Here is a 24,061-nt window from a genome sequence, read left to right as displayed (position 1 = left end):
ATCACATTTATTGCAAATCCAATGTTTTTTTATATAACAGGCTTGCTTCTAGAGGAGATCTCAAATACATCAAAAAATAATCAGCAAAGTAGTATATACCCATTCTAAATGCAAAAGATAGACCCAACATAGGCTAGTAAAATCTAATGCAATGCCTAGAAAGTCATAAGATCAGACTAGACTTCGCCTGGAAAACAGGAAAACAAACATAAAGGAAACCAAGGGCCAAGGAGAAGAAACACAAGGACCAACCTTATGAAAATTATAATTAGGCCTATAATGTTCAATGTCTCCCAAATGACATGTTCATGTCTATAAAATGATGAGAATTGAAACATTATACTTTAATACTTATACTATGTATCCCAAATGACATATATTCATGTCTATAAGATCATGACAATTGAAACATTGTATTTTAATACTTTGATCCATTAATCCAGATGAACACCTCTTCTCCCAGTAATCACTGTGATCTGAAATTGTCAACATTGAAGTACACAATGGATTGATAATAAGACTTATCCAAAGCACAAAATACAAAGAGAATCAATTTCAACAAAGTTATGTAAAATAACCAATGGATAAATTCCAAAAAGTGTTCACAACCTTATATCAATGGCATGGTTATCCTAGAAGAATTAGAGAATACTATAAAAGGATGGGGTCCACGGTCATCCACTCTCCATCCTTGGAGCTTGATTTTAATATAGCTTCAATCACAGCAACATCACGAGCTCCCTCAACCGGAGAACTTCGTACATCTGCCTTATTTGCGTCCAGTCCCTACATAATAAGAATTCATTGGTTACTTGAATAACAATGTGACATGATCTTCAATCCATTATGTATATACTAAGGTAAACAATCCCTGGACATATGATAGACTTGAATTGATTCCATATATAACAAAGAGACACAATTTTCTATACATGTGATAAGACTAGAATTGATTTTATATAACACGGTGAGTGAGACGTGCTTTACATGTAAAATAAGGAGATAACGAATGACAAATTCAATGGAAGTCATATATGGGAGTCAAGAAAACAAATCAATCAACAGTATGAAAGTAAGAAACTCAAAATTAGAGTATCCCTTTCTTTACCTAATATGGGGCCTAAAAAGTTTCCTCATAATTAATTTTTTGTCATTTTCTCTACCATAATTACTTCAAAACATTCATACTGAAATATTAGCAGATGCTTCCTTTTTTGCAAGGATTTCTTGTCACCTTAGATATTGATGTTGACATGTCTTTAGCGAAGCTTTCCAAGTCTTCTTGAAAACCCGAAAAAGCATAAAAAGACGAACAGGAATTCCCACCTGATGGATAGAATGTTACCTGTAATAAATAATTCAACAAACAAAATAAACACAGGCAATTTTATATATAGCATGGATTATACATTACAATCCTTCTCTAATGATTAAATTACATTTTTACCAAATATCCATGTTGACCCCCTTGACTACTACGTTCAGCTTCTACCGTTCCTTTTGATCCTACTACTCGCCACGTCATCTACCACATGTTTTATGCAAAATTAAGGAAAAAAGTTTATTCTTTCCTTCACATAGAATCAAATACCTGACAACAATGAGTGTTCATGATACTTTACCTTTCTAGAGGTTGCTGACACAGATATGACAAAAACTCCGATACAATTGTTGGCAAATTTCCTATACAGTTCATATCTCATAAACTTAATAATATTGTTTTCCTACTAGACAGAAACGAAATTAAAATGAAAAATTCATTTTTTTTGCTCAAGTTATTACAATAAAGCCGAGATGTTATCGGGTGGTGGCAATGATGTATCAGCATGCCGTGCTAATGCTGAAACTGAACTGACTTCAGTTCCTGTCACCTGTTAGATACAGACGTACTTTTTATTTTTGTTTTAATCCATTCAAACAAAGTATGTTGAATAAAAATTGATGATTAACTTGTAATCACTTTAGAAAACAAGGGGTTGAGGATAGCATACCATTCGTAATGCTGCAACAAAATGAACCCCCATATCCAATGTAAAACCCCCCTGAATTGTCATGTAAGTTCTAGGATTTAGAATTTCCATTAAAAACTGATGTTTTCAAACTTCTTTATGATGAGGATTTCATGATAAAAATTTTGGCCAGCGGTGATGGGCATCTTCACCACTGTCTTCATACCTATGGATTAAAATGATGTGATAAAAGCCCTTAGTCTTGCTAACTGGGAACATCTTGAGATCACTAACATCCATGTGAATCAGTATCAAAATAATTGCTGAAGGAAAATTGGGTTTTGCTTCAGTTCCATAATTAACCCTTCTAGATCATTGACGCATAACATTGTGCTTGTTTAATTGGTGTTTGTATGCTTATGTTATAATTTTAGACTGGCGCAAATAAGTAAATAATGGATTTGATTATACATACGGAGAAGGATTGTCTCCATGCAGTGGAAAAGTAGGGATTTGCACTATTCATGGGTGCTTCAGCAATCATCTCAACCATCACCATCTTTCCAATCTCTTCTTTTACAAACCTAGCTGCCTGCGAACATAACATTCATAATGAAACCTCCTTCATGTATTGAATCTGATACATTGAGAACTCTATAACCTCAGTGAGCCCAGGTTCAAATCGATAATTCTCAGCAACGGCCCATATGGGAGCAGATACATTGGTGGAATGAAGAGCGTTGTACAGTGATAGAGCTTCCAATGCTTCTGAAACACCTGGATTTTGCAGAAAAAAGGGGTGTGAATGAAGATAAAAATAAAAACTGTTAATGGTTTTATGACTCTTTCATTCACATCTCAATTTCATCCAAAACCCTTTACCAGTTCTGACTGTATTACTCATGCATTAAAAAGATGTATAGAAAACACTAGTGATTGTAATATTGGAATCCTTTGTGTTTGTGTACTAAAATTACTCAATTTTGAGAAACTTCAAACCCATTTCTGAAAACATCCATCTTCCCTTGCAGTTGCACAATAATTATTGTGGCATGAGAAAGAATGGGAATGGCTCCTAATCAAACTATCACTACCATCACTAAGATTTTACTTGACCTGTTGACAAGATGCATTGCAAACACCATGTACATGGTTTCATCAATCTTTTTCTAGCAATAGCAACTCAATAATATGTAACTATGAAAAAGATAAGTTGTGTCATACATAGGCCACCCAATTGCCAGATAACAAATATATACACGTAGCATGAATATCATGTGAAATAGATACAGATGGTTCTTATGGCGAAATAAGCAAATGGTATGTCAAGCAAACAAAGTTGTACATTTCCTGTGCTCATAGTATACATGCATCTACCCTTGGTTTTGTGTTATGTTGGTAGGCCTATTTTGTGATTTCCCTAGGCTATCCCTGTGATCTGCTTGGTAGATCTATTATCAATATAATGATTTTCCCTTGGACACAGTATTTGTTTTTAGTGTTATCAATCTGTTTTCCTATGGACATTGTCTCGCACTCCCTTGGACACAGTATGGGTTTTACAATGTTGCCATTAACACTTGTTTGGGGCATTTTGAAGATTTTCCATCCTACAGGATACCAATGTATTAGCATTGTATTATTTTTGAGAATAACATAAATGCTTTCTGTTTGTATGATAATTAAAGCATGATGACAATTACATTGTGCTAGTATCCATATATACTAGCACCTGTTTGGGGTATTTTGAAGATTTTCCATCCTATGGGATACCAATGTATTAGCATTGTGTTATTTTTGAGAATAACATACATGCTTTCTGTTTGTGTGATAATCAAAGCACGATAACAATTACATTGTATGAAAAAAACCTCACTGAAATGGAAATGACTTACTTGAACTTGCTGGCTTTTCTTCAGGTGCAAAAGCATGAACATGAACACACATGTGCCAAGTAAAGTACATCATTGTTTAGTGATTCACAATGAAAAGCAAATCTTAAATACCTTTAGGGAAGTATGTAATGGATTTCAGAAACTTTACCTTGTAAAACATGTTTTCCTGATCTCAACGCCTGTAGTGTGATTTCAACCTAGGGACAAAGCATGATCTTTAATAAAGCTACAAGGATCATGGAAATGAGTATGTATATACAAATATATGAACCATTGTTGAATAGGTTAAATACATAATCTTATCAGCAACTATTGGAAGCGGAAGAATATGGTAAAAGACATTGACCAGCAGTTACATAGAAAATAACCTGTGCTTGTGCAGCAACCACTACAGCAACACCATGTATTGACTTATCCTCAAAGATATCATTCAAACCATCAACACCCCACTTGGCTTCGGCACTTGGTGCGAAGTCCTTCACAAGCTCTACAGCTGATTTTGCAGCTTGCTACATCAATATAAGATAACTCACACTTGACATAGGAGAATGAAAAGATAATACTTAAATGAAAGGTCATGTCTACCATATCTTATCATCTTTTCTTTGTAAATTTTTCAAAGGTTCCTGATTCTTGCAAATTGTTCATGTGATAGAAAGTTCATACAAACACATCCAGTTGAGCAAAGACAAAAGAGAAAACTGACCATTGCCACTAAATAATTCCATTCAAATTCCTTCATAGACTTCACATGGAAATTATGCAGATATTTACATCCACATGTGTGGCAGTTCTAAGATTACCTTTCAAAACAATTCTCCTTTGAGTAAAAGCAAATCAATTTCAGAAGGAACATGTTGTTGCTCCTCCATATAAGACTCGAGATATATTAAATGTTTTGAATTTTTAATAAGTGTTTGCAGAGAACATGAATATTCATGTATGTATTGTACATCACAGTTGTTCTTTTTTCACAAAAAGGCAGATTTATATTAATCGTATGTAAAGAGTTCATCAGAATCACATATTCTGATGGCAGACTGAACTGCAAAAACACCTTGAATTACATATTTTTTGTGATATATTGAGTTAGATTCAACAAAGAGAACACAGAACATGCATACACACAATACATAAATGGATAAATAGGTAAATAAAAATATAATGTAAGAATCTTAATGAAGTGTTAATGTCCATAGTAGGCAAAATGACTCATTGGATTCAAAAAACATACAATGCATTTTCTCTTTTCAATACTGCATATTCACCCCTCTGGATAAGTGAATCGATATATTGAATTAAATATCTTCAACTTATACATTGTTTTAGACTGTCTTCCCTGTAAAATGGCAAAATTTTTCTATTGTGTGGTTGCCAAACATTAAATTGTTGTTCAGCAATGGAAACTGGACATGTCTACAGCTCATTTGGTAATTGGAACAGTCAATTAGGCATTGATACCAATCACATAATCAATCTTTACGTCAAATTGTAAGTCTAAAGTTCAAGACAATAAAAATTAATAATAAAACAATGATATGAACTTTTTATATGATAACCTCAGTTCGGCTCCAAATGATCTTTAAGGTTAGTAAGTGTACAGCCTGACGCAGCCTTGGAATATACTGACCCCGAACAAATAAGCCAGCTCCAATCAGAGCCAAGTTGGGCAACTCTCCCATCTCCCCTGGCATCGTGCCGTGGTCTATCTGAAAACAATGTAAGTTTCAGAAAATACAGAAGATCCCTGCAATCATAAATATTAGCTACTTATATTTCTGTGATGCTCTTAAATAAGAACAAAACATTTAGAATTTGAGAAAACGGGACAGCACAAAAACATTTTGAACCATGCAGATCTTTGAACTATCATACATTCTTCTTGCATTGCCATAAATAAAATTAACGTATTTTACGCTTCACACATTATACTACACATGTTGCACCTAACTACAAAACCATATTCTTCACCGAACAAGGAAACCGTACACATCAATACATGTTAGAGCCCATCTCGTTGTCAGGCATTCAAACCATTGCTTCCATGTGACTTAGCTCACATGCATTGCAATGTGAGACAGGGCGTTGGGGCACAAGTGATGAAAGTGGTCAAATATGCATACTTTGCCCTAAAAAAGTTCAAGAATCTAAGTATCACACTTTGATACAATGATCTACCTTTGATCATATTCGACCATGCTTTCCACACATCTTCAACCAAGACCAATCCTTGCACAAATTTATTTACAATGTGACTCTCAATTGCAACATTCATTGGTAAAGTTCTTGAAAATCGAGAGTCATTACTCACTTTCACATGTATTATGTGAAATGTAATCTTTTTGGTCTCATAGATCATAGTCGATCTCCGAAGACAATAATAAAATCTATCTATTTATACAAATCAATCTAGGGCTACACAAATGGGCTCCTGACCAGGACAAAACGAAGGGGTTACAATAGATAGGGCAATAGCAATTGTTGTGCACGTAGGCCCCAGCTCCACAGACCATGACCTCACCACCCTTGTCATCGACAGATAAAGGTCATTATCTCCCGCCAATGCAAGTGCTTCCTTCGCTTCAGAGACCTCTCCATTCTGGATTGAAATATGCTAGAGATCATTCAAAGACAAGAGCTATAATATATCTAACTTGAGCTAAAAGCCGGATTCTTTAGTCTCTTTTTATCTTATTTACTTTTATATTTACTTGGTAATATTTATTTTATTTTAACTTGTTGTTCTCAAAGACGAGACAACACTTAAGATGTGACCGCATGTTTGGACTTATAGCCCATTTTGGCCTCCTAAAAGATGTTAATCTCTCTCTATGTAGGTAGTTGGATCATATGTCTATCTCGGAGTCACTTTCAGTGCCCGCTCAGGTAAATTTTCGATGACACAAGCAACGAAGGATAGACTTACGAGAGGACATGCATCCCTCTAACTCCTAGAGAGACAATGCCACCAAGCATACTTTCAAGAGCCACAGACTAAGGGGTGGCTCTTTGACTTATTAGTGACCCCCTCCCTCATGTATGCATCAGTAGTTTGGGCTCCAGGGCTACCATCTTTCATGTGGACGCAATTAGATAGACCATTGGTGATGATGTTATCACGCCAACTCCGAAGCAAATCGACAATACCACATGACATTATTAGAGCGGGGTTCACTTTACCCCTGATGTTAGTAGAGGTACTTTTTCAACTTGTAGTCTTTATTCATGGGATACATAGCCAACCACATGATAGGATATCTCATCAAGCCTTTGAGGCCTCTCGATCACTGTATGAGTCCGGCTATACTAGCTCATAGTATGGCATGATGGTGAGTTGGCTTCTTGCGAACGGTCTAGACATTAATAACCTACCTCCCCTTAGGTACAACCACGTGATTGATAATAAAGTAATAAAGTAATACGCCAAGAAATATGGCAAATTTACACTCGGTATAAATGGATCACCCCACTAGAGCCACTCCCATCTAAAATGTTGTACTATAAGGAACACTTCATGCACTTCTCTAAGTTACGTTTTATTACACGGCAAAAATATCTAGATGCATTCTTACCAAATGCACTAAGGGTTGCCATTGGACAACTTAGAATATCATCTCACCAACTTGAGATTGACAATGATCGTACTAATGGAGTCCCTAGGGAGGAAAGGATATGTAGACTATGCACATAGAGATAGAGGATGAGTACCACTTTACATGCAAGTGTCCAACTTACGCCAAGATAAGGGCAAAATACTAAGACATACTCGGTTCCTCTCCCACCCTCCCCAAACTATTAGATACTCTAGATATAAAGAAATTAGGCAGATATATCCTAGAGCTAAAACAACACAAAGAGAATAAACTACAAAATGTTGACAATAATGTTTCTAATATTCACCAACATGTAACAAATGAAGTTTTTCAAGGACAGGGGGAGACAACGAATGTCGAAACACCTGCACCACTTGGCCTCTTCCTTGATGAAGCAAAAAACCAAAGAAGAACCAAACGCCCTCGGATGTCGGGTTTCAAAGCAACTTGACGTGGTGTAGAAGCAATTAAGAAAATAAGGGAACGTGAGCTATTCCACCTAGAAGCCATGGCTGGGGCACTCTCTACACCAACACCACGAGTCACACCCACACCGAAACCCTTTTGACCTCCCACTTCTTTTCGAGAGGCTTGGGTGGAAATGAAATTAGGATTAGTGCAAAGTCATTTCCTTTATCGAATGTGTTACACCATACCATGTTTTGTACAATACTAGAACTCTTTTAGCTTAAGTTCTATTTTTATTTTATTTTTTTAGTTTTGATGATTGGATAAATACCCCATTTTGTTGTACACCAATTGTCTCATGGGCCAATTTTGGCCGTTAATATATCTTTCTTTCTCCTCTCTCTCCGCCCACAACCAAGCATTTACTTTTGTCAATTCTCCTACATCTAATGTCATGTACTCTAATGTCACCCTTTCTCAGTTCCTTGATCAAATGATCGTTAAAAATAATATTGTGCATGTAATTATGAACCAGTTTTCTTCATCAAATTAATTAGCCCTAATCATGAATATTTGTTCAAGTCAATGAAGATATCTTGGACAAATGTTCCATCATATTTGATTAAAAAAACATTGAAGATAAACATGGTAACTAACACGTGTATTACATCTGATCAGATCTTTAAATAGCACCTTCAAAATCATATGAATATGATAGGTCTTGAAACTAGAGTTGAATTTGCATATAATTTTCATGTCATGCAAAATCTTCCAATATTCACAACTGTTTGTGTAAACATGAAAACACTAAAATCTGTTTGAAGCACTAATTATATGCAGATTGTACATAACAGAAGGGTTTCGTTTCTTCTTTTCACCATTAAAATCTGTTTGAAGCACTAATTCATAAGTGGACTGTACATTACAGCTGAGTTTTGTTTCTTCTTTGTCACCAGTAAAATCTGTTTAAAGCACTAAATCATATGTGGATTGTACATTCCAGATGGGTTTTGTTTCTTCTTCACAGTTTGGCATGGTGGGAAACCTCAATATGGTGCGAAAATCCACACAGATTATTACTCTACACAGTACCTGGTGAACAATATGGTGCTCAAAAAGCTGTCAAAGGTAATTTGAAGATTGTCTACTGTAAGGTCATATAACTGTAGAAAATCATAAAAGAGATCATTCAGAGTGTATGAGATTGTCTAAAAAACATGAACTCATTCAGACATGATTGGTTGAAAACATCTTGATCACATGGCCTTTGAGAGATATTATTTATACCGCAAAAGCCAAAAAGTCAGATTTTTTTTTCCTAACAAGCCTTACAAATCCATTCATTAATCATTTGAAGAACATGAATTCAATTCAAATTTTATTTATATGGGACTGATTTGAGATATCAAGATAAAGGCCACAATGCCCAAAATGTCACCCATCTGAGAAATTTTTATTAAAAAGTAGCTAGAGGAATAAAACTAAATCATGCTATCCAGATAGTCCACAATCCCCAAAATTTCATTCAATTAAATAAACTAAAAGAACTTCTAAACAACCTTTGATGATCATTCAAAGATAGTCAAAATGTTCGTTGAAAGAAAACAAACCCACTCCAGGGTGGGCCTAACAAATCCATGAGAAAAAACTAAAATTTATTCAGTGTGAATAGATTTCATTCAAAGCAATCACATTTTCTTGCTAAACTGGATTTGTGGGACCTGATACCAAAGAGCATTTCAAAACTTTGGACCTTAAAATAGTTCAAGAAATAAGAAACACAAAATTGCCAAAGGATCTCCATTTTTTTTTCTGTGTGAACGTATTTTATTCAGCATTTTCAACCCAGTATTGAATCCATGTGATCCAATTACAGATTACGGAAAATATGACTAAGCTGCCCAAAGAAACATTTAGTATCTTTCGGCAAGTCTACAGTGAATGCTGACATAATGTTGTTATAGACATGCAATGATATGAAGTAATTGCAAAATACATATTATTTGCATGTGTAAAGAATTAACATACATTTCTTGGCCCTAGAAAACTCAAATCAAAGCAGAGCAATGATGAACTGGCAGAGAAGCATTAAATAGGATTCCAATCTGGTTCAGGGTTTGGCGGTGGCTTACCTTTTGTTTACCAGAAGAGTGAGTGATGTTGGTGGGGAGGGATGGAAGGGGGGGTAGTATCTCGATTGGATCAATTTCTAGATCTCAGTCCATTCATATTTGTACATACTACAGTCATAAGCAATACCAAGCAAGAAGAGGAAGAGGAAGAAATTGTAGGATCCACTTGGCCATATCTGCGTGTACGGACAGACATAATGTTTGGTCTGCATGCACCCGGCGGCCGGACAAAAAGCCCTGACCCGAGCGCTGAGAGAGCGGCCATAACATAAACATAATAGAAGGACCGCATGTGTATAGGGAGTTTTCATCATTGGCGACATTATAAGAATGTAAGAAGAAAATTGAGCAAAGATGATCATGGAATGCATGAGAGCGAGAGGAAGAGACGGAGAGCAAGACGGACAGGGAGGATGCCCTTTAGAACGCCTCTTTGTCCAGCCTTTTCGGGTACACGAGAGAACGAGAGCTGATGTAAAGCTTTGTGTAGATGTAAAGCTTGTGCTTTTGCCCTTAAGGTTATGGGCCCCAGTCTCAAACAATGGGGGGCTCGATGTTGTGATCATTAGAGTAATAAAAAAAACGTTTTGATGGTATGCAATTGGATGTCTATAAGAAATAAACTTTTGCGACATTGACATTGTCATGTTTTCGTGATATATAAAGAGTGAAAATAATAGGGTTTTCCTTTAAAAGACAATGCCCACAAGATAGACGGCAACACTTAATGGTGATGATGAATCTTGCAACGATTGCTATCGGCATTCATATGGATCGATATACATTTGCCATGTGCTCAATCTCAAAATGTATGTAGGGTCTCATCAATTGTGTTTTTTTGTTGCATTTACACTTCCTTGGTGTGACAATGCAAATGCTCACAAATAGGTGTACAAAAAGAAGCAAAAAATCAAAACTCAACTTAGAAGAATTTGGGGGGTTCTTTTGTGATAATATGGAAGTTGCTTCACATGTTGTTTGTGTTGATGAGGGAGTCCATTCTGTTAACTTATGTTATAGTGTGTGGAGAGAGGATACCTTGTTTGAGTTGTTTGTTAAGCAATTGGAAGGCATCAAGTCTTGGTCATGAAGAATAGCGCATCAACAAGGTTACCGAGCAACTAAATGAACACATGAAGGGGATGTAGTAAGAACCAACAAAGGAAAGATAAGCCAATGGGCAGCCAAGTGTGAAATGGTCACACCCACTATGTAAAACCTACATAAACCACACAAGGATGTCTTTGTAAGGGTTCCTCATTTTGTAAGTTCTCTTAAGTGATTAGAGCTCGAAGCTTCCTTTCTTCTTTCTTGTAATCATAAGCTTAAGAGAGATTACTGATAGTGTTAAGTAGATCAACACTAATCTCTCTTCCTTGTTGATGCTAGACCTCTTAGGAAAAGGGTTTAATAAAATATTCTTGATTTTTACTTGTCTAAGAGAGTGAGTGTGAGAGAGACATAAGCATTAATCACATGTAATCGTTAAGCGAGTGTGAGGCTCGAGGGTATTTGACAACTACCCTAGCGCGGTTCTCCACCAAGAGGGAATACGTCTGTTCAGATTCTGCAAACAACATCAAGGGAAGGAATAACTTCATCGATATATAGAGGTTTCTTACGTGAGGTGCACGGATCACACACAAATTGTCGATTTTCATTTCCATTTTGGTGCCTTTCCATATGGATCATATTGAATCTTAGAGGCTTTAGGACATTTGAGACGCACAAAGGTCTTTCTATCCACCAATGCCCAACAATATATGGACCTTACCTTGTCTCTAAACTTTGGAAGGGCATTGTCACCCTAGTGCATTAGTTGTTGAAGGAGAATATAAACATGGACAACAATATTAAGGTAATTTTGATTTAAACGAAACAATATAAATGTGGAAAGATTAATGAGAGATTCCTAGACACTATTAGCTAGCCAAGTGGTGTGGGACAAAATCAAGCATTAACAAATACGATAGTTCTTACACGAAAATATAAAACGTGTAATGAGATTTTATCCCTAAAAAGAATTGCATATTAAGCAATTGCAATTGAATCCTCGAGAATAAACATCACCCATGGGAAGACTAAAGGCTCCACGATGTGTTCACGCAAAGATGAAAGAGGAAAGTTCTTTATACCAAAGACGGAGATGGATGTTGCAATTGATGTGAATAAAATGCATGGGAGGGACAATCTGGGGTTGGGAACAAGCACCAACAACCCTCACATATGTGGGCAATGGAAAGGGAGGTGCATTGCATATGGTAGATGGATTAGACATTGGAACAAACAACCTATGATATAAAGCAACCTTAGGATATATTCTAGGGTTAGACCTCACTCTATAAGGAGCACATGAGTTGCAACAGAGGCCTCTACCTAATCCTTGTTTCAATCACCTTGATTCATGCTCTGCTCTAGTCAAAGTAACTGTATGTGCATTCCTCGAATTTTCCATAATCATTCACAATAAATTGTTGGTCACCGATATATTTGTTCATCTTTCTCTCTTTCATTTTGTATCTCTGTATTTTTTTCATTAATTTGTGAAACACCAGACCCACCATTTTCATGGTAATCAAGTTGATTGCCATCATGTTACCATCATGACATCTGCCACAATTCATGTAAGGCATTCAGTCATGGCATGTCACATTTGTATCACCATAATATATATTATAAAGTCACCATTAAGGTTGATGCCATAAAGTTACATAGTCACCAAGAATTAAAGGGATATCTCATAGTAATTGTAATACCTCTACAAAAAAATTCACACATATGTTACTTCCTCCCAATTGTGAACTATCATATTTTACATATTATATTTAACATCATATGTTGGTATTATATTTTCTAATTCCTATTGTTATTGTCTATCACAGGCGATTAACTCAAGACTCTTACTTACTCGAGAAAACAACACTATAATGCCAACATTAACATATTAATGGATGCTCTAGGGCACCACACTTAATGCATTAATGACTCTTGAATAACAATGAAATATGAAGGTATGTATATACATTCATAGTAGGAACAAACAGTGGAGATAGAAATGACATTGTCTACGAATCCGAGTGAGACACTCCCATCAAGCTGAAACCATCTGACTAGTCACGCATTGCAAGACGAGGTCACTTATAGGTAGGATAAAGAATGCAACAATTTTTAATGGTATCAACTTGTTATCTTACTTATGTTTCTCTCTTCCCTTTAAGAGGTTTTTTAATATGGTTTGTAAAAATATAATTTGAAGTATAGTCAAGTGTGTTTGCGCGCGCTAGCACATACATTCACTTCTTAGTCATTGTTGTTCCCTTTCTAATGTAAGTGTATTGATATACTACCATAAGTGATGTAAGTATTGATGCACTCTTTATAGTTTATTTACAAAATTAGCCTTGTCGGCCGTAATCACAAGTCAAGTGTCCAACAACCAACAACAAGCACCAAAGGCATGTTCTTATTATGCGTTATCGACTATGCATAACATGAGACAAACGTTAAGCTATTGGCCCATCGATGCCAGATTTAGTATAACTCAATCAATATTCGTGGCGTACATACAATATTACCTAATTTACGAGTCCCCGTGCATTCCGTGACATTCGAGTAGAGATCCGGGGTCCCCCCCTCGAGGCTCTCACGAGCGTTTCTTCGCGTGGTACGTGGCAGGGGTGGCGGTCAAGTACATAAATGACCCCCTCTGAGGATGCCCGTATCGGCTGGAGAGGTAGGTAGGAAGGAGGGCATGAGGCAAGTGGTGTGTCCCCCACGATATAGAATGGGTATGTCTGTCGTCCATTGTCGAGTCGGTAAATGGTGTAGGCGAGCATTTGTATTGTGATGCGGTGAGTGTGAATCGAACCTGTGCCCCCAATCCTACCCTACCATAGCCATAGCTAGGGATTGGAATGGAGTTGGGGGTCATGATGGTGATGGTGATGGTGATGGTGATGGGTGAAATGGGAGTCAATCATCATCCTTTCAGCAACCAAACAAACACTCAGAAAAAAAGATTGAAATCAAAGTTACGACGACCCATTTTATGAAGCTCTTTTGAGAGAGGGAGAGAGAGAGAGAGAGATAGAGAGAAAGAGAGAGAGAGAGAGGGAGCTTGTCTTTCAACGACCTCCTTGAAGGAAAGAGATTTTGTGGTTTGGTAGATTCAGGAAGAGAGGGCGGCCTTAATCTTCTCAGGTTCTCTCCGGGTTACTCACTGAACTCTGTCTGTCTTTCTGTCTCTCAATAAAGATTTCCTTTTCTTTTCATATAAGATCTGTACTTTGCTATCTCCTTATGCATATTGGATATTTATATGCAAAAATGTGTATGCATGTATTTATGCCTGTATGGATGCATGCGTATTCATGTATTTATATGTGTAGATGTATGTGTATGCATGTATATATGTGTGTGTTTGTGTGTTGATATATGTATGTGTATTGTGTGTACATATATGGACTTCTTAGACTTTGAATCCACCAAGGTAGTGTCCCTCATGAAGCTTTGCAATTCATTATGAAGTTTCACATTTGGAGAAGGACCCTGAATTGTTTTTTTTCTGATTCTCAAAAATATCCATAATATTTATAAATATCTTTGTGAAGGGCTTTTCGTTTGCAGCATTTTGAAAACAAATCTTTGAGTTCGCCATTTTTTCTAACATCAGTTCTTCGAAGTCCATATTGTGGCACATTGCTTAAAGACAATGGAGAATTTTCTAAAGCTCAAGATTGTTGAAAAAAAAAATCCCAATGCCCATGCCCTATGAGCCTAGATCATAACCTAATATTCAAGAAATCAATCAAGATATCCCACCATCTGGCTATTTGAATTATGATGTAGAGAGTAACAGAATAGACATGTGATTACTATGACATTGGTATTTTGGTAGATGTCTTGAACAGGTTTACTTGCCTAAGGTGAAAACAACACTTTATATTTATAGCTAATTATTTAATTATTGTTGGGATTATTTAGAAACCTATGGTAGGCAATTTCTGTTTACCACATGCCCTATATGGTCAGCGGCCTGGCCACAAAGCTTTTGCACACAACATGAAATCCTATCCCAAAATGTATTTTCTCTTGAATCTTGGTAAGAATCAAATGGACATGAAATGTCAAAATATGGGAGGACCATGATTAGAAAACAAAATATTTCAACGGATTGTAGTTGGTATATAAAACCATGGAAGGATGCACAATTATCTTGATAATGCCCTATTGTATCTGCCACATCTTCGTTGACTTAATGGAAGCAAACATATGAACAAGTTGTTGTATATTTCAGAGTTTTTGTAAATTAATTTAATAGTTATTTCTGTAATGATAATGAAGGTAAACCAAATTTTATTACTGCCATAATACCTAGTGGAGATACTTGTCAGCCTCCACACAAGCTTATATCTTGTTCTTTTACATATGTTTGACCCCTAGACTATAGTTGAGGTTCACTCTATGTTTTTTCTTCTTTGCATTTACTACAATCTGTCTTATGATATTAGAGCTTCTTAGATATCTAAAACATTATACACACGTACATGAAGGTTAATATATTTAAAATCTTTAGTTTTGTATGCTGTAAGCATATATTTGTATGGTTCATTGTCTTGCTGTTAACAAACAACATCTTAGAAGGTGTACAACTCTCAAAGATGCATGTCCATGCTTCTGAGGTAAATGATATCATTATTTTTTTTCCTTGTAAATGATTATGAAACCATAATTTTCTTGTACATAGAAAGGCATAATATATATTTATCCCAATATCATATAATAATTTTTTTATAAAACTATCATCCATAGCAAATCATCCACTTTCCTGGTTGATATCCATTGTCCTGTTGCAACCTAATAATTTATTTCCCCATCCCTGTAAATTATTGGAGTCATGCAGATGCATTCCTAACATAAGCTCACCTGCTGTTCTGTGTGCAAAATATAAAGTATTTCTCGAACCATGTATATAGAGAATGTGGGCATTATGAGTTTCAGGTTTAGGAATAATGAAAATGCATAGGTAGTCCAGTTTTAGTTATCCAAATCATATTGTCAGAGCAAGCTGTCAGATATTTTTTATTGACATGATGAATGTAAGGGAGAGATTCAATTCACTGAAATTGTACTTAACATAATAAACTGGAATATTACAGAAGAAATGCATAAAAGGATCATGCAAGAAACATTTGACAGTCATGGTGGTGGTTTTAGGTACCGTCTCATTACCAGTAATATCCTCTTTTATCCTTCTATATAGCTTTCTGCAGTACAAAGGTAAATTTTTTCATCTTGTTTAGGAACTACAAAAATCATGTATAATATCTGGAATACCAGGTCACTAGTGGCTATATTTCTCCTACTCATGTATCTCTGTTTGTGGGGTTTGTGTGCTCTAGTAATGACGGGAAAGTTAGCTTTGGATACTCCAGTCTGAAAGGCTTAAGAAATTCAATGGAGGATTTCGTCTATGCCAAGATTTCGGAAGTTGATGGCCAAGTGATTGGATTGTTTGGTGTGTTTGATGGTAAATAACTATTCATATGCATGTGTTTTTACCTGTCTTAATTAAGGATGTGGCAAAGAATTCTATTTTGGTAACCAGGTCATGCTGGAGCAGATGCAGCAAAATATGTGAAGCATAAACTCTTTGAAAACTTAATCAAGCATCCCAAGTTTGTTACTGACACCCACATTGCAATAGGTTTGATCATCTTTTATTCATTTTTGTCTTGACATTGTTAAATTTGCATTTTTATGTAATTATTGATGTTAAACTTTGTATTGACAGAGGAGACTTTTAAGAAGACAGACTTGGAGTATTTGCAAGCCTCTACAACTCAGAGTCATGATGCTGGTTCAACTGCTTCAACAGCAATCATTGTAGGAGATCGTCTACTTGTAGCTAATGTTGGAGACTCTAGAGCTGTAATATCACTGGGTGGAGCAGGTGGGCATAGATACATTTGCACAACTCATGTATATGTATGTACATATACAGATACATGTTGATTGTACCAGAGGATAAACCTCTGCTCAATGTCTAGTGTTTGGAAGTTTGTGACACATCATTGGTTTTCCTGTATTTGGTTTGCAGGATGGGGATACAAGTGCCTGTATTTTGAGGTATAGGGGTAGGATGTACATGTGAAACTACACATTTAGGAACTTTTGCCCATGTATGCATGGAATGGCATGGAAATCTCAATGGAAGAGCCTGATACTAAATCTTCAATAAATAAGTAGAACATATGTGAAGAATTGAACTCAATCCATAAGAGCGTTAAAGAGTCCGCCTGGAGAGTACAGTAGCAAGTCCGAAACTCAAGGGAATTGACAGGGGCCTGCACAAGCAGTGGAACATATTCCAACCTGAATTTAACAAGAAATATTAATCTTTTTCTTTTCCATAATTTCCATAATTTCTTCCTCATGTTCAGTATCTACATTGAACTGTATTTTAGAGACACAGTCAAAAGTACGCCCATGGATTGGTGGCTTAGCTCCTGTCACGACATGCTCTGCTCTCCTCCCTCATTTCCCCTGTCAGCTTCCCTCTCATTGTGTTTGTCATGTTTCCATTCCTCAACCAGCTTATCAGTGAGATTCCTAAGTTTGACATTATCGTGTTAAAACCTGTTTATATTGTGATCGTCTTGAAAGAAAAGTAGTATTGTTAATTGATGTCTCTAGCATTTGTGTGTGTATATGTGGATCTTGAATATTGAAGTAGCTGAAACGATCATTATTTAAATTTGGTTGGTATTTCATCTGTTTTGTTATCATATATAACTATCAGAAGCAATTTAAGTATACTACAACATCCTGCACTACTGTTGCAGCGGTCCCTCTGTCAAATGACCACAAGCCAGACAGGCGAGATGAGCGCAAGCGTATTGAAGATGCTGGAGGCATAATATTATGGGGAGGTTAGCGTATGGACCTTCTGCAGTTTCATTTCTACAATATGATTTTACGTGCAGGTTGATGTCTTATATCTTACTCTAGGTACTTGGCGAGTGGGTGGCGTACTTGCATTGTCAAGAGCCTTTGGTGATAGATTATTAAAGCAGTTTGTTGTAGCTGACCCTGAGATTCAGGTGATCTATCACTTTTCAATCTAGCTTGCTCATTGTGATATCATTCACCTCAAAGAATATAAAGTTAATAATTAGCCATTATAAACATGTCTCTCATCCTGTTTAAAAATATTTGGTAAACCTATTATGACAATCTGAGTTAGAATCTTGGCCCAAACTTATATTCTAGTAGTATTTAGGCTTTTGATATGCTGAAGTTAAGTAGCATCATTCAGTAGCTCTTGGGAATGTTATGAAAATTTAAGTGACGTAAAGAGGCAGTAATTCTGCACGTGTGGATTTTTAGAGTTTCCATTGTGTGTTGCCAGGAACGACAAATAACCGAGCAGGTTGAATTTCTGGTCATTGCTAGTGATGGTGTTTGGGATGTTGTTACAAATGAGGTTAGTATTTCATTCATTTGCGCATGTAGAAAAAAACTTGTTTTCTTCCCAAGAAAGGGGAAATGCATATGTTAGAGAGTGTAGGAAGACTAAAAATATGAAAGGAAAATGCAAGTAGGATTGATTAAACCTGTTATATATCAATAAACCCTTAGATAAACTATCCAGCCTAATCGGCTAAAGATGTGTTCTTTTATGTAATAATTTCTATTTCTGTTCATATTTGTATTTATATTTTGTATGCATATATTATTATTATTTATCTGTTTGTTATTTATATGACGTGTATATATATATTAATGTATGTGATTCAGGATGCTGTGTCAATAGTAGAATCTATTTCAGATGCCATGGATGCAGCCAAGAGCTTGACAGAGACGGCATTCAATAGGGGAAGTGCTGATAACATCAGTTGTCTCGTCGTTCGTTTCCACCATCACTCACAACAGATAAAAAACCAATTGATTGAAGATTTCGACTAACTTACCCTTGCGAACATTTTGCATGTTACCATGTCAGAAAAAAAACGTGGTAAATCATATGCAATTCATCTCATCCTGATATTCAAGTTATTTCTTTTTTCTAGCTGTAAATATTAGTGCATCTATCCCACGCATCTCATTATGGCAAGACGTAAATTTAATTCTCTTTATATGTTAAATTTGTACATAAACCAAGCTATTTGATGAATTTACAACATAATCGTATTATCTTCTCTATATACTACAGTAAATTGACAAATAAATGTCTATCAAACAAGAACCATGTTACGGTAACTTGATTAACAAGACTTCATACTCGTGTTGAGCATTGTTCTTGTTCGATCCCAACAAACTGTACTTTGCTATTATGTTTTTGTTGGAGAAACTCGAAAGTCAGGCAATTTTGAGAATGGTTATTAATATATGCAAACCAATAAAAATGGACTGAGTTTTGTGTAGTAATTATGCTATAAGAAAATTGTTATGTAAATGGAAGAGTAAGCAATTAGGAGTTGCTATACATTTAAATCAAAAGATTCCTACAAATTCTATAGAGTGCGTTCTTCCATTCCTCAAGAATATCTTGACATGGACACCTAATATATTGGAAAAATAAGTGCTATTCTAATTTGTTAGATAGTAGATATAACAACGTCTCTTAATATACGTTGTATCTCTTTTTGTGCTCTTTAGATATAACCAGAAAGAAGTACCATATTCTGATAAAAAAAGATCAGGAACATTTTCATTGTGCCTTTGGTATATTTTATATTATTGATAATTACAGAAAGGTTCCTTCAAAATAATTAAGTATGATGCAACCCAATTATGTTGTCATGCATCATTATAAGGGCAACTAAACCCTTTGGACAAGTTCCAAATTCCTTTTATATGCTAGGAATGGCCTTCAGATCAACAAAGAATTCCTTTCTTGGATCTGTTTGTCCAGAAGGTTACTTTCTTTGACAAATGTCTCTTATTTACATTTAGAAGGAAACACAAAGGTCTCTTACTTGCAAATTTGACAATTTTCTCAATCAAAGGTCACACCGAAAATGTGAAATATGAATGTCTCAAATTATTGTGCTGTTTGAGACCAAGAATTTGCAAGCGTTTATCATGACTCAAAGACAAAATCCTCATTACATCAGTGAGTTTGAGGCCTCTGTCTAGATCTCTCCATCCCAAAACTCTTCAACCGTCTTGAATGGGCCATTTGTAGTGCAAAAGAAACTAGCACTCATGTTCTTCTTTTGCTCAATTTGTTCAATCCTCTCATGATCTTTCTTGGTAAGGCTCCAACCAAACACTTGCATGTTCTCGATCATCCTTTCTTCATTGTAACTCTTCGGGATGACACACACTCCTTTATCTAACGCCCATCTTAACACAATCTGAGAAACATAAATGAATTATTAAAATACCTAATTTCATGCAACTTTTCAAAGTTAATGGAACAAATATAATATGGAGCACTTGCAATATAAAGTTGCAGAGAGAGAGGGAGAAAGAGAGAGAGAGATTAATGTTTTCTAAGACCAAAATTGGCCCATGAAGAGACAGACAGACAGACAGGCAGTGAGAGACAGAGACAGAGAGTGAATGTATGTAATATATATACACACATACACTTTATGCAACTTTATATTGGCAGTGCTCTTAATGTAAGAAATAGAACATGGAACACTTGCAATATAAAGTTGTGGAGTGTGCACATGTGTATTTTATTTGTATATTTAAAGAAAATTGTTCAAAATGCCAGTCTTTTCGCTGCTTTGCCAGAAATGCCACTGACTGTTTTATGCATTAGCCAATATACTACTAACTGTTTATTGTTGTATGGGCCAAAATGCCACACTTTTTTCTTGATTAATGTCAAGAGTCAATTTAAGAAGTCTTCTCTGTAAGTAAATATCAGCATTTGGATGGTAACTATGAAATAGGCATTGATCAATTATGTAATGTGACCTTAATGGAACGACTAATAGCACAATATCCATTAATGCATCAATTAATCGAAGAGATGTATCACTATTGAATCGATTAATCAGCTAATGTGCCTCTAATGAATTAATAGAACTATGTTTTTGTTTGTTACAACCATGTTTCCAACCCTCATTGGAAACCCAATCACAACCATCACAACTTGCAGTTGATTTCCACAATGGCTTCTCAGTACATAGAAGATTTGTAACTTGCAGTTGATTTCCCTTTTGAATACTATGTTTTTCTTTGTCTTATATTTGGATCAAGATAGAAGATTTGTATGTGACCACAGAAATGTGGGCCCACGTAGGGAGGATTAAGATAGAAAACCTCATAGAAGAGGTGCCAAACTATCTATTTGTCAATAGAGAGAGCTAGGACCCTGCCTCCTTCCTAAGAAGGGATATTCATACTTTGAAGCACCAAGTCTCGGTGTGCGAATAAGGCATACACATATGAGCTCAACCTTCTAAGTGTTATCTTTAGTATGATACTCAAGTCGTCACCCCCTCTTACTATATCATCATAGCTTTCACGAATTGCACTGAGATGATAAGGTCTAGATTATCTCTATTTAATCCACTGTCACTCTGATCCACCGTGTGTGTATATATGTTATAAATGCTGCATCTACATATATATATATATATATATATATATATATATATACTCATAGTTTCCCCTCACCCCTAATTAAGTTCATCTCCGGATTTAACTCCAGATTTCCCTTTCTAACAAACAAGGCCAGCAGGCAGGGTCAGTTGAACACACAAAATGAATACCAGGAAAAGAGGTACATTTCGCGCCATTGAAAAATTACAGAGAATCATGGGTACCTGAGCTGTAGTCTTGCCATATTTGGTTGCTATGTCTGTGATGATTGGATCTTCCAATACCAAAATAGAGCCATTGCGCCTCAGAGGGGACCCTAATGGAGAAAATGCAGTAATCTGAACATTAGCTTTTTTGCAGACCTCCCTCAATCTTTTTTGTTGCCATTTTGTATGCATTTCCACCTGATTTTAACACAATAACACCACAATTTGAGAAATGAATACATGTAAAAATGCACCAAATTTTGTTTAGGAACTATCACATTATTGCATAGCACACCTAAAATATGTCCTCGCAGACCCATTTCCATGAATTTATAGACGGGATCTGTTAAAAAGGGCATCAGTCCATTCCCCAAATCAATGGGATTTCTTCAAATGATCTGAATACCGTTTTCAATTACTCAGAAACAATGAGACCAAAGGAGAAATAACGGTGACTGGTGATAAGATGCTATACAAAAATGAAAAACTGGTATAATGCTCAAAATGGTGGTTCTCTAACAGAACTAGGAGAAGGAGAAAGTACCAAAATAGAATGAACTCTCTGGGAATTTACTAGAATACTCATAAAATTTCCACTGTTTACCAGAATACCCTCTGTAATACAAACTTTACTACTACATAGAGGTGTTGTGGAGAGTTTCGCAAACTCCTAAGTGCTCTCCATTAGTAAGGACCAGATAAATCAGGGTATTTTCAGAGTTTCTTCCCGTAATACAAACATAGAAAACTAAAGATGAATTAAAAAAATTATTTCATCGTGCTTGGTTTACCTGGTTTACAGCTGGTGGTATCTTAGCAATGGTGAGCAAATCTGCAATCTTCTTCGATGAGAAGTTGCAGACACCGATGGCCTTGGTAAGGCCTTGCTCCACACAGCCTTCCAGGGCTGTCCACGTTCCCTGGAGATCAAGAGGTAATACTTCCTCAGCCGTTAGAAGGCGAGCGTCTCCTTTCTTCAGTCTAGCTGGAAAATGGATCAGGTAAAGGTCTACATAATCTAATTTCAACTTCCTGCAAAAATATGACCAATCAACGTGAATGTGCTAAAGTCATGGTCAACAAAACCAAGCAAAACCAAGCTTACGTAAATTCATACCTATATATAAATACACAATGAAGCAAGTTCCACATCCTACAAATTTACTCACAAATGAGGAATGATTTAATATATCTACTCAATCAATTTCTTTTGATTGATGAGGAATCGAATCCAATTTCTGTTCGGACAAGAATTCTTGGCATTAAGAATCGCGAGAAATCTGGCAGAGGATTTCCATTAAAAATGTGTACATATACAAATATACATATATACATACTTGCAAGAAACACCCACTGAATTATATACTTATATATGCATTCCTTGACATCAGCTCTAGAACTTTCTGCGAATGAACTAAACTTCATATCTATATATATATATATATATATACCTTAGGGATGTGTGGATGGCTGGAAGGACTCCCTCAGGCCATGAGTCGGTGAAGTGAAGCTTAGTGGTGATAAACAGCTCCTCTCTCTCCACTAGTCCTGAACAGATTGCCTCCTGCACAGCTGCCCCAACAAACTCCTCGCTCTCATAAACTGGGGCACAATCAAAGTGTCTGTAACCAACCTGTTTTTACAAAATTAACAAACAAAATAAATAAATGAATGAAAACCCAAGCGTTCACATGGATAGTTCTGGTGATGGTGATGGTGAGCAATGATGATGATGATGGTCATGCTGTCATGGTGATGGCGGGTGATGGAGTGAGATGATGATGAAGAAAGAGAATGAGCGAGTGAATGAAATGACTCGCCTTGATGGCTGTGAGGATGGCTTCTTTCTTGTCTTGGTAAGTTGCAGAAGAATCAGAGCTTCTTTTGCTTGTTCCCATACCTAGCAATGGAATGGAGGCCCCTGTGTTAAGCATGGTTCTCTCTCCCGTCAGTATCCGAGTTACATTGATTGCCCGGCTGTCCATCAGTAGCAGGCTTGTGTTCTTTTTCTCCTTCGTCTACTTATACTTTGAGTGCAGGTCGCAATAAGGTTTGCGAAGCAGGGGCTGAGAGCCAGATCGGCTATGGTGCTGCTGCTCTGTCTCTCTCTCTCTTTTTTAAATTACACAGAGGTAGGGGTGGTCATATAAAAAGCTCCAATGGTCTCTCTCTCTCTCTCTAAAATTCGTGTTCGTCTAGCATAACATTCGTTTTCATACGTTAGAAACATTCTTGTGTTTTTTTTTCCCATTTTTTAAATGTTTTTTCTTGTTTTTTTTTCTCCATTTTTAGGCTTATTTACCACATAATAAA

At 36.2% G+C, this 24,061-nt stretch overlaps 3 protein-coding genes across 5 annotated transcripts; 1 reads left to right on the top strand and 2 right to left on the bottom strand.

Moving 5' to 3' along the window:
* Positions 1-490: 490 nt before the first annotated feature.
* Positions 491-10,077, bottom strand: LOC147858114 (NAD(P)-binding Rossmann-fold superfamily protein). 2 transcript variants are annotated; one of them, XM_087327509.1, is made up of 13 exons: positions 9,978-10,077; positions 5,404-5,591; positions 4,213-4,353; positions 3,993-4,041; positions 3,845-3,862; positions 2,611-2,726; positions 2,425-2,541; positions 1,992-2,042; positions 1,783-1,871; positions 1,623-1,683; positions 1,448-1,525; positions 1,235-1,345; positions 491-786 (listed from the first exon to the last, which is right to left on the bottom strand). In XM_087327509.1, exons 2-13 carry the CDS (start codon positions 5,536-5,538, stop codon positions 652-654), a joined length of 1,101 nt encoding a protein of 366 aa, XP_087183635.1. In that variant the 5' UTR covers positions 5,539-5,591; positions 9,978-10,077; the 3' UTR covers positions 491-651. The 2 variants fall into 2 exon arrangements, with proteins under 2 accessions (XP_087183635.1, XP_087183636.1); XM_087327510.1 differs by having other exon boundaries at positions 5,404-5,555; positions 9,979-9,996.
* A 3,966-nt stretch (positions 10,078-14,043) lies between these two features.
* On the top strand, positions 14,044-19,078 carry LOC147858113 (putative protein phosphatase 2C 59). 2 transcript variants are annotated; one of them, XM_087326819.1, is made up of 9 exons: positions 14,044-14,177; positions 16,136-16,193; positions 16,379-16,494; positions 16,585-16,683; positions 16,771-16,929; positions 17,822-17,908; positions 17,988-18,079; positions 18,388-18,462; positions 18,777-19,078. In XM_087326819.1, the coding sequence occupies exons 2-9, from the start codon at positions 16,141-16,143 to the stop codon at positions 18,942-18,944; spliced, it is 849 nt and encodes a 282-aa protein (XP_087182945.1). In that variant the 5' UTR covers positions 14,044-14,177; positions 16,136-16,140; the 3' UTR covers positions 18,945-19,078. The 2 variants fall into 2 exon arrangements, with proteins under 2 accessions (XP_087182945.1, XP_087182944.1); XM_087326818.1 differs by having other exon boundaries at positions 16,379-16,506.
* A 778-nt stretch (positions 19,079-19,856) lies between these two features.
* Positions 19,857-23,720, bottom strand: LOC147858112 (non-functional NADPH-dependent codeinone reductase 2-like). Its single transcript, XM_087326817.1, has 5 exons — positions 23,569-23,720; positions 23,200-23,381; positions 22,540-22,780; positions 21,767-21,946; positions 19,857-20,338 (listed from the first exon to the last, which is right to left on the bottom strand). The coding sequence occupies exons 1-5, from the start codon at positions 23,680-23,682 to the stop codon at positions 20,114-20,116; spliced, it is 942 nt and encodes a 313-aa protein (XP_087182943.1). The 5' UTR covers positions 23,683-23,720; the 3' UTR covers positions 19,857-20,113.
* Positions 23,721-24,061: the final 341 nt, after the last annotated feature.

The sequence above is a fragment of the Azolla caroliniana genome, unplaced genomic scaffold (assembly GCF_043228905.1).
Source record: "Azolla caroliniana isolate FFs.n. ecotype wild unplaced genomic scaffold, voAzoCaro1.0.p SCAF_11, whole genome shotgun sequence".
NCBI lineage: Eukaryota > Viridiplantae > Streptophyta > Polypodiopsida > Salviniales > Salviniaceae > Azolla > Azolla caroliniana.
The sequence above is the reverse complement of the archived record's forward strand: the minus strand, read 5'-3'. Positions and strand labels throughout refer to the sequence as shown.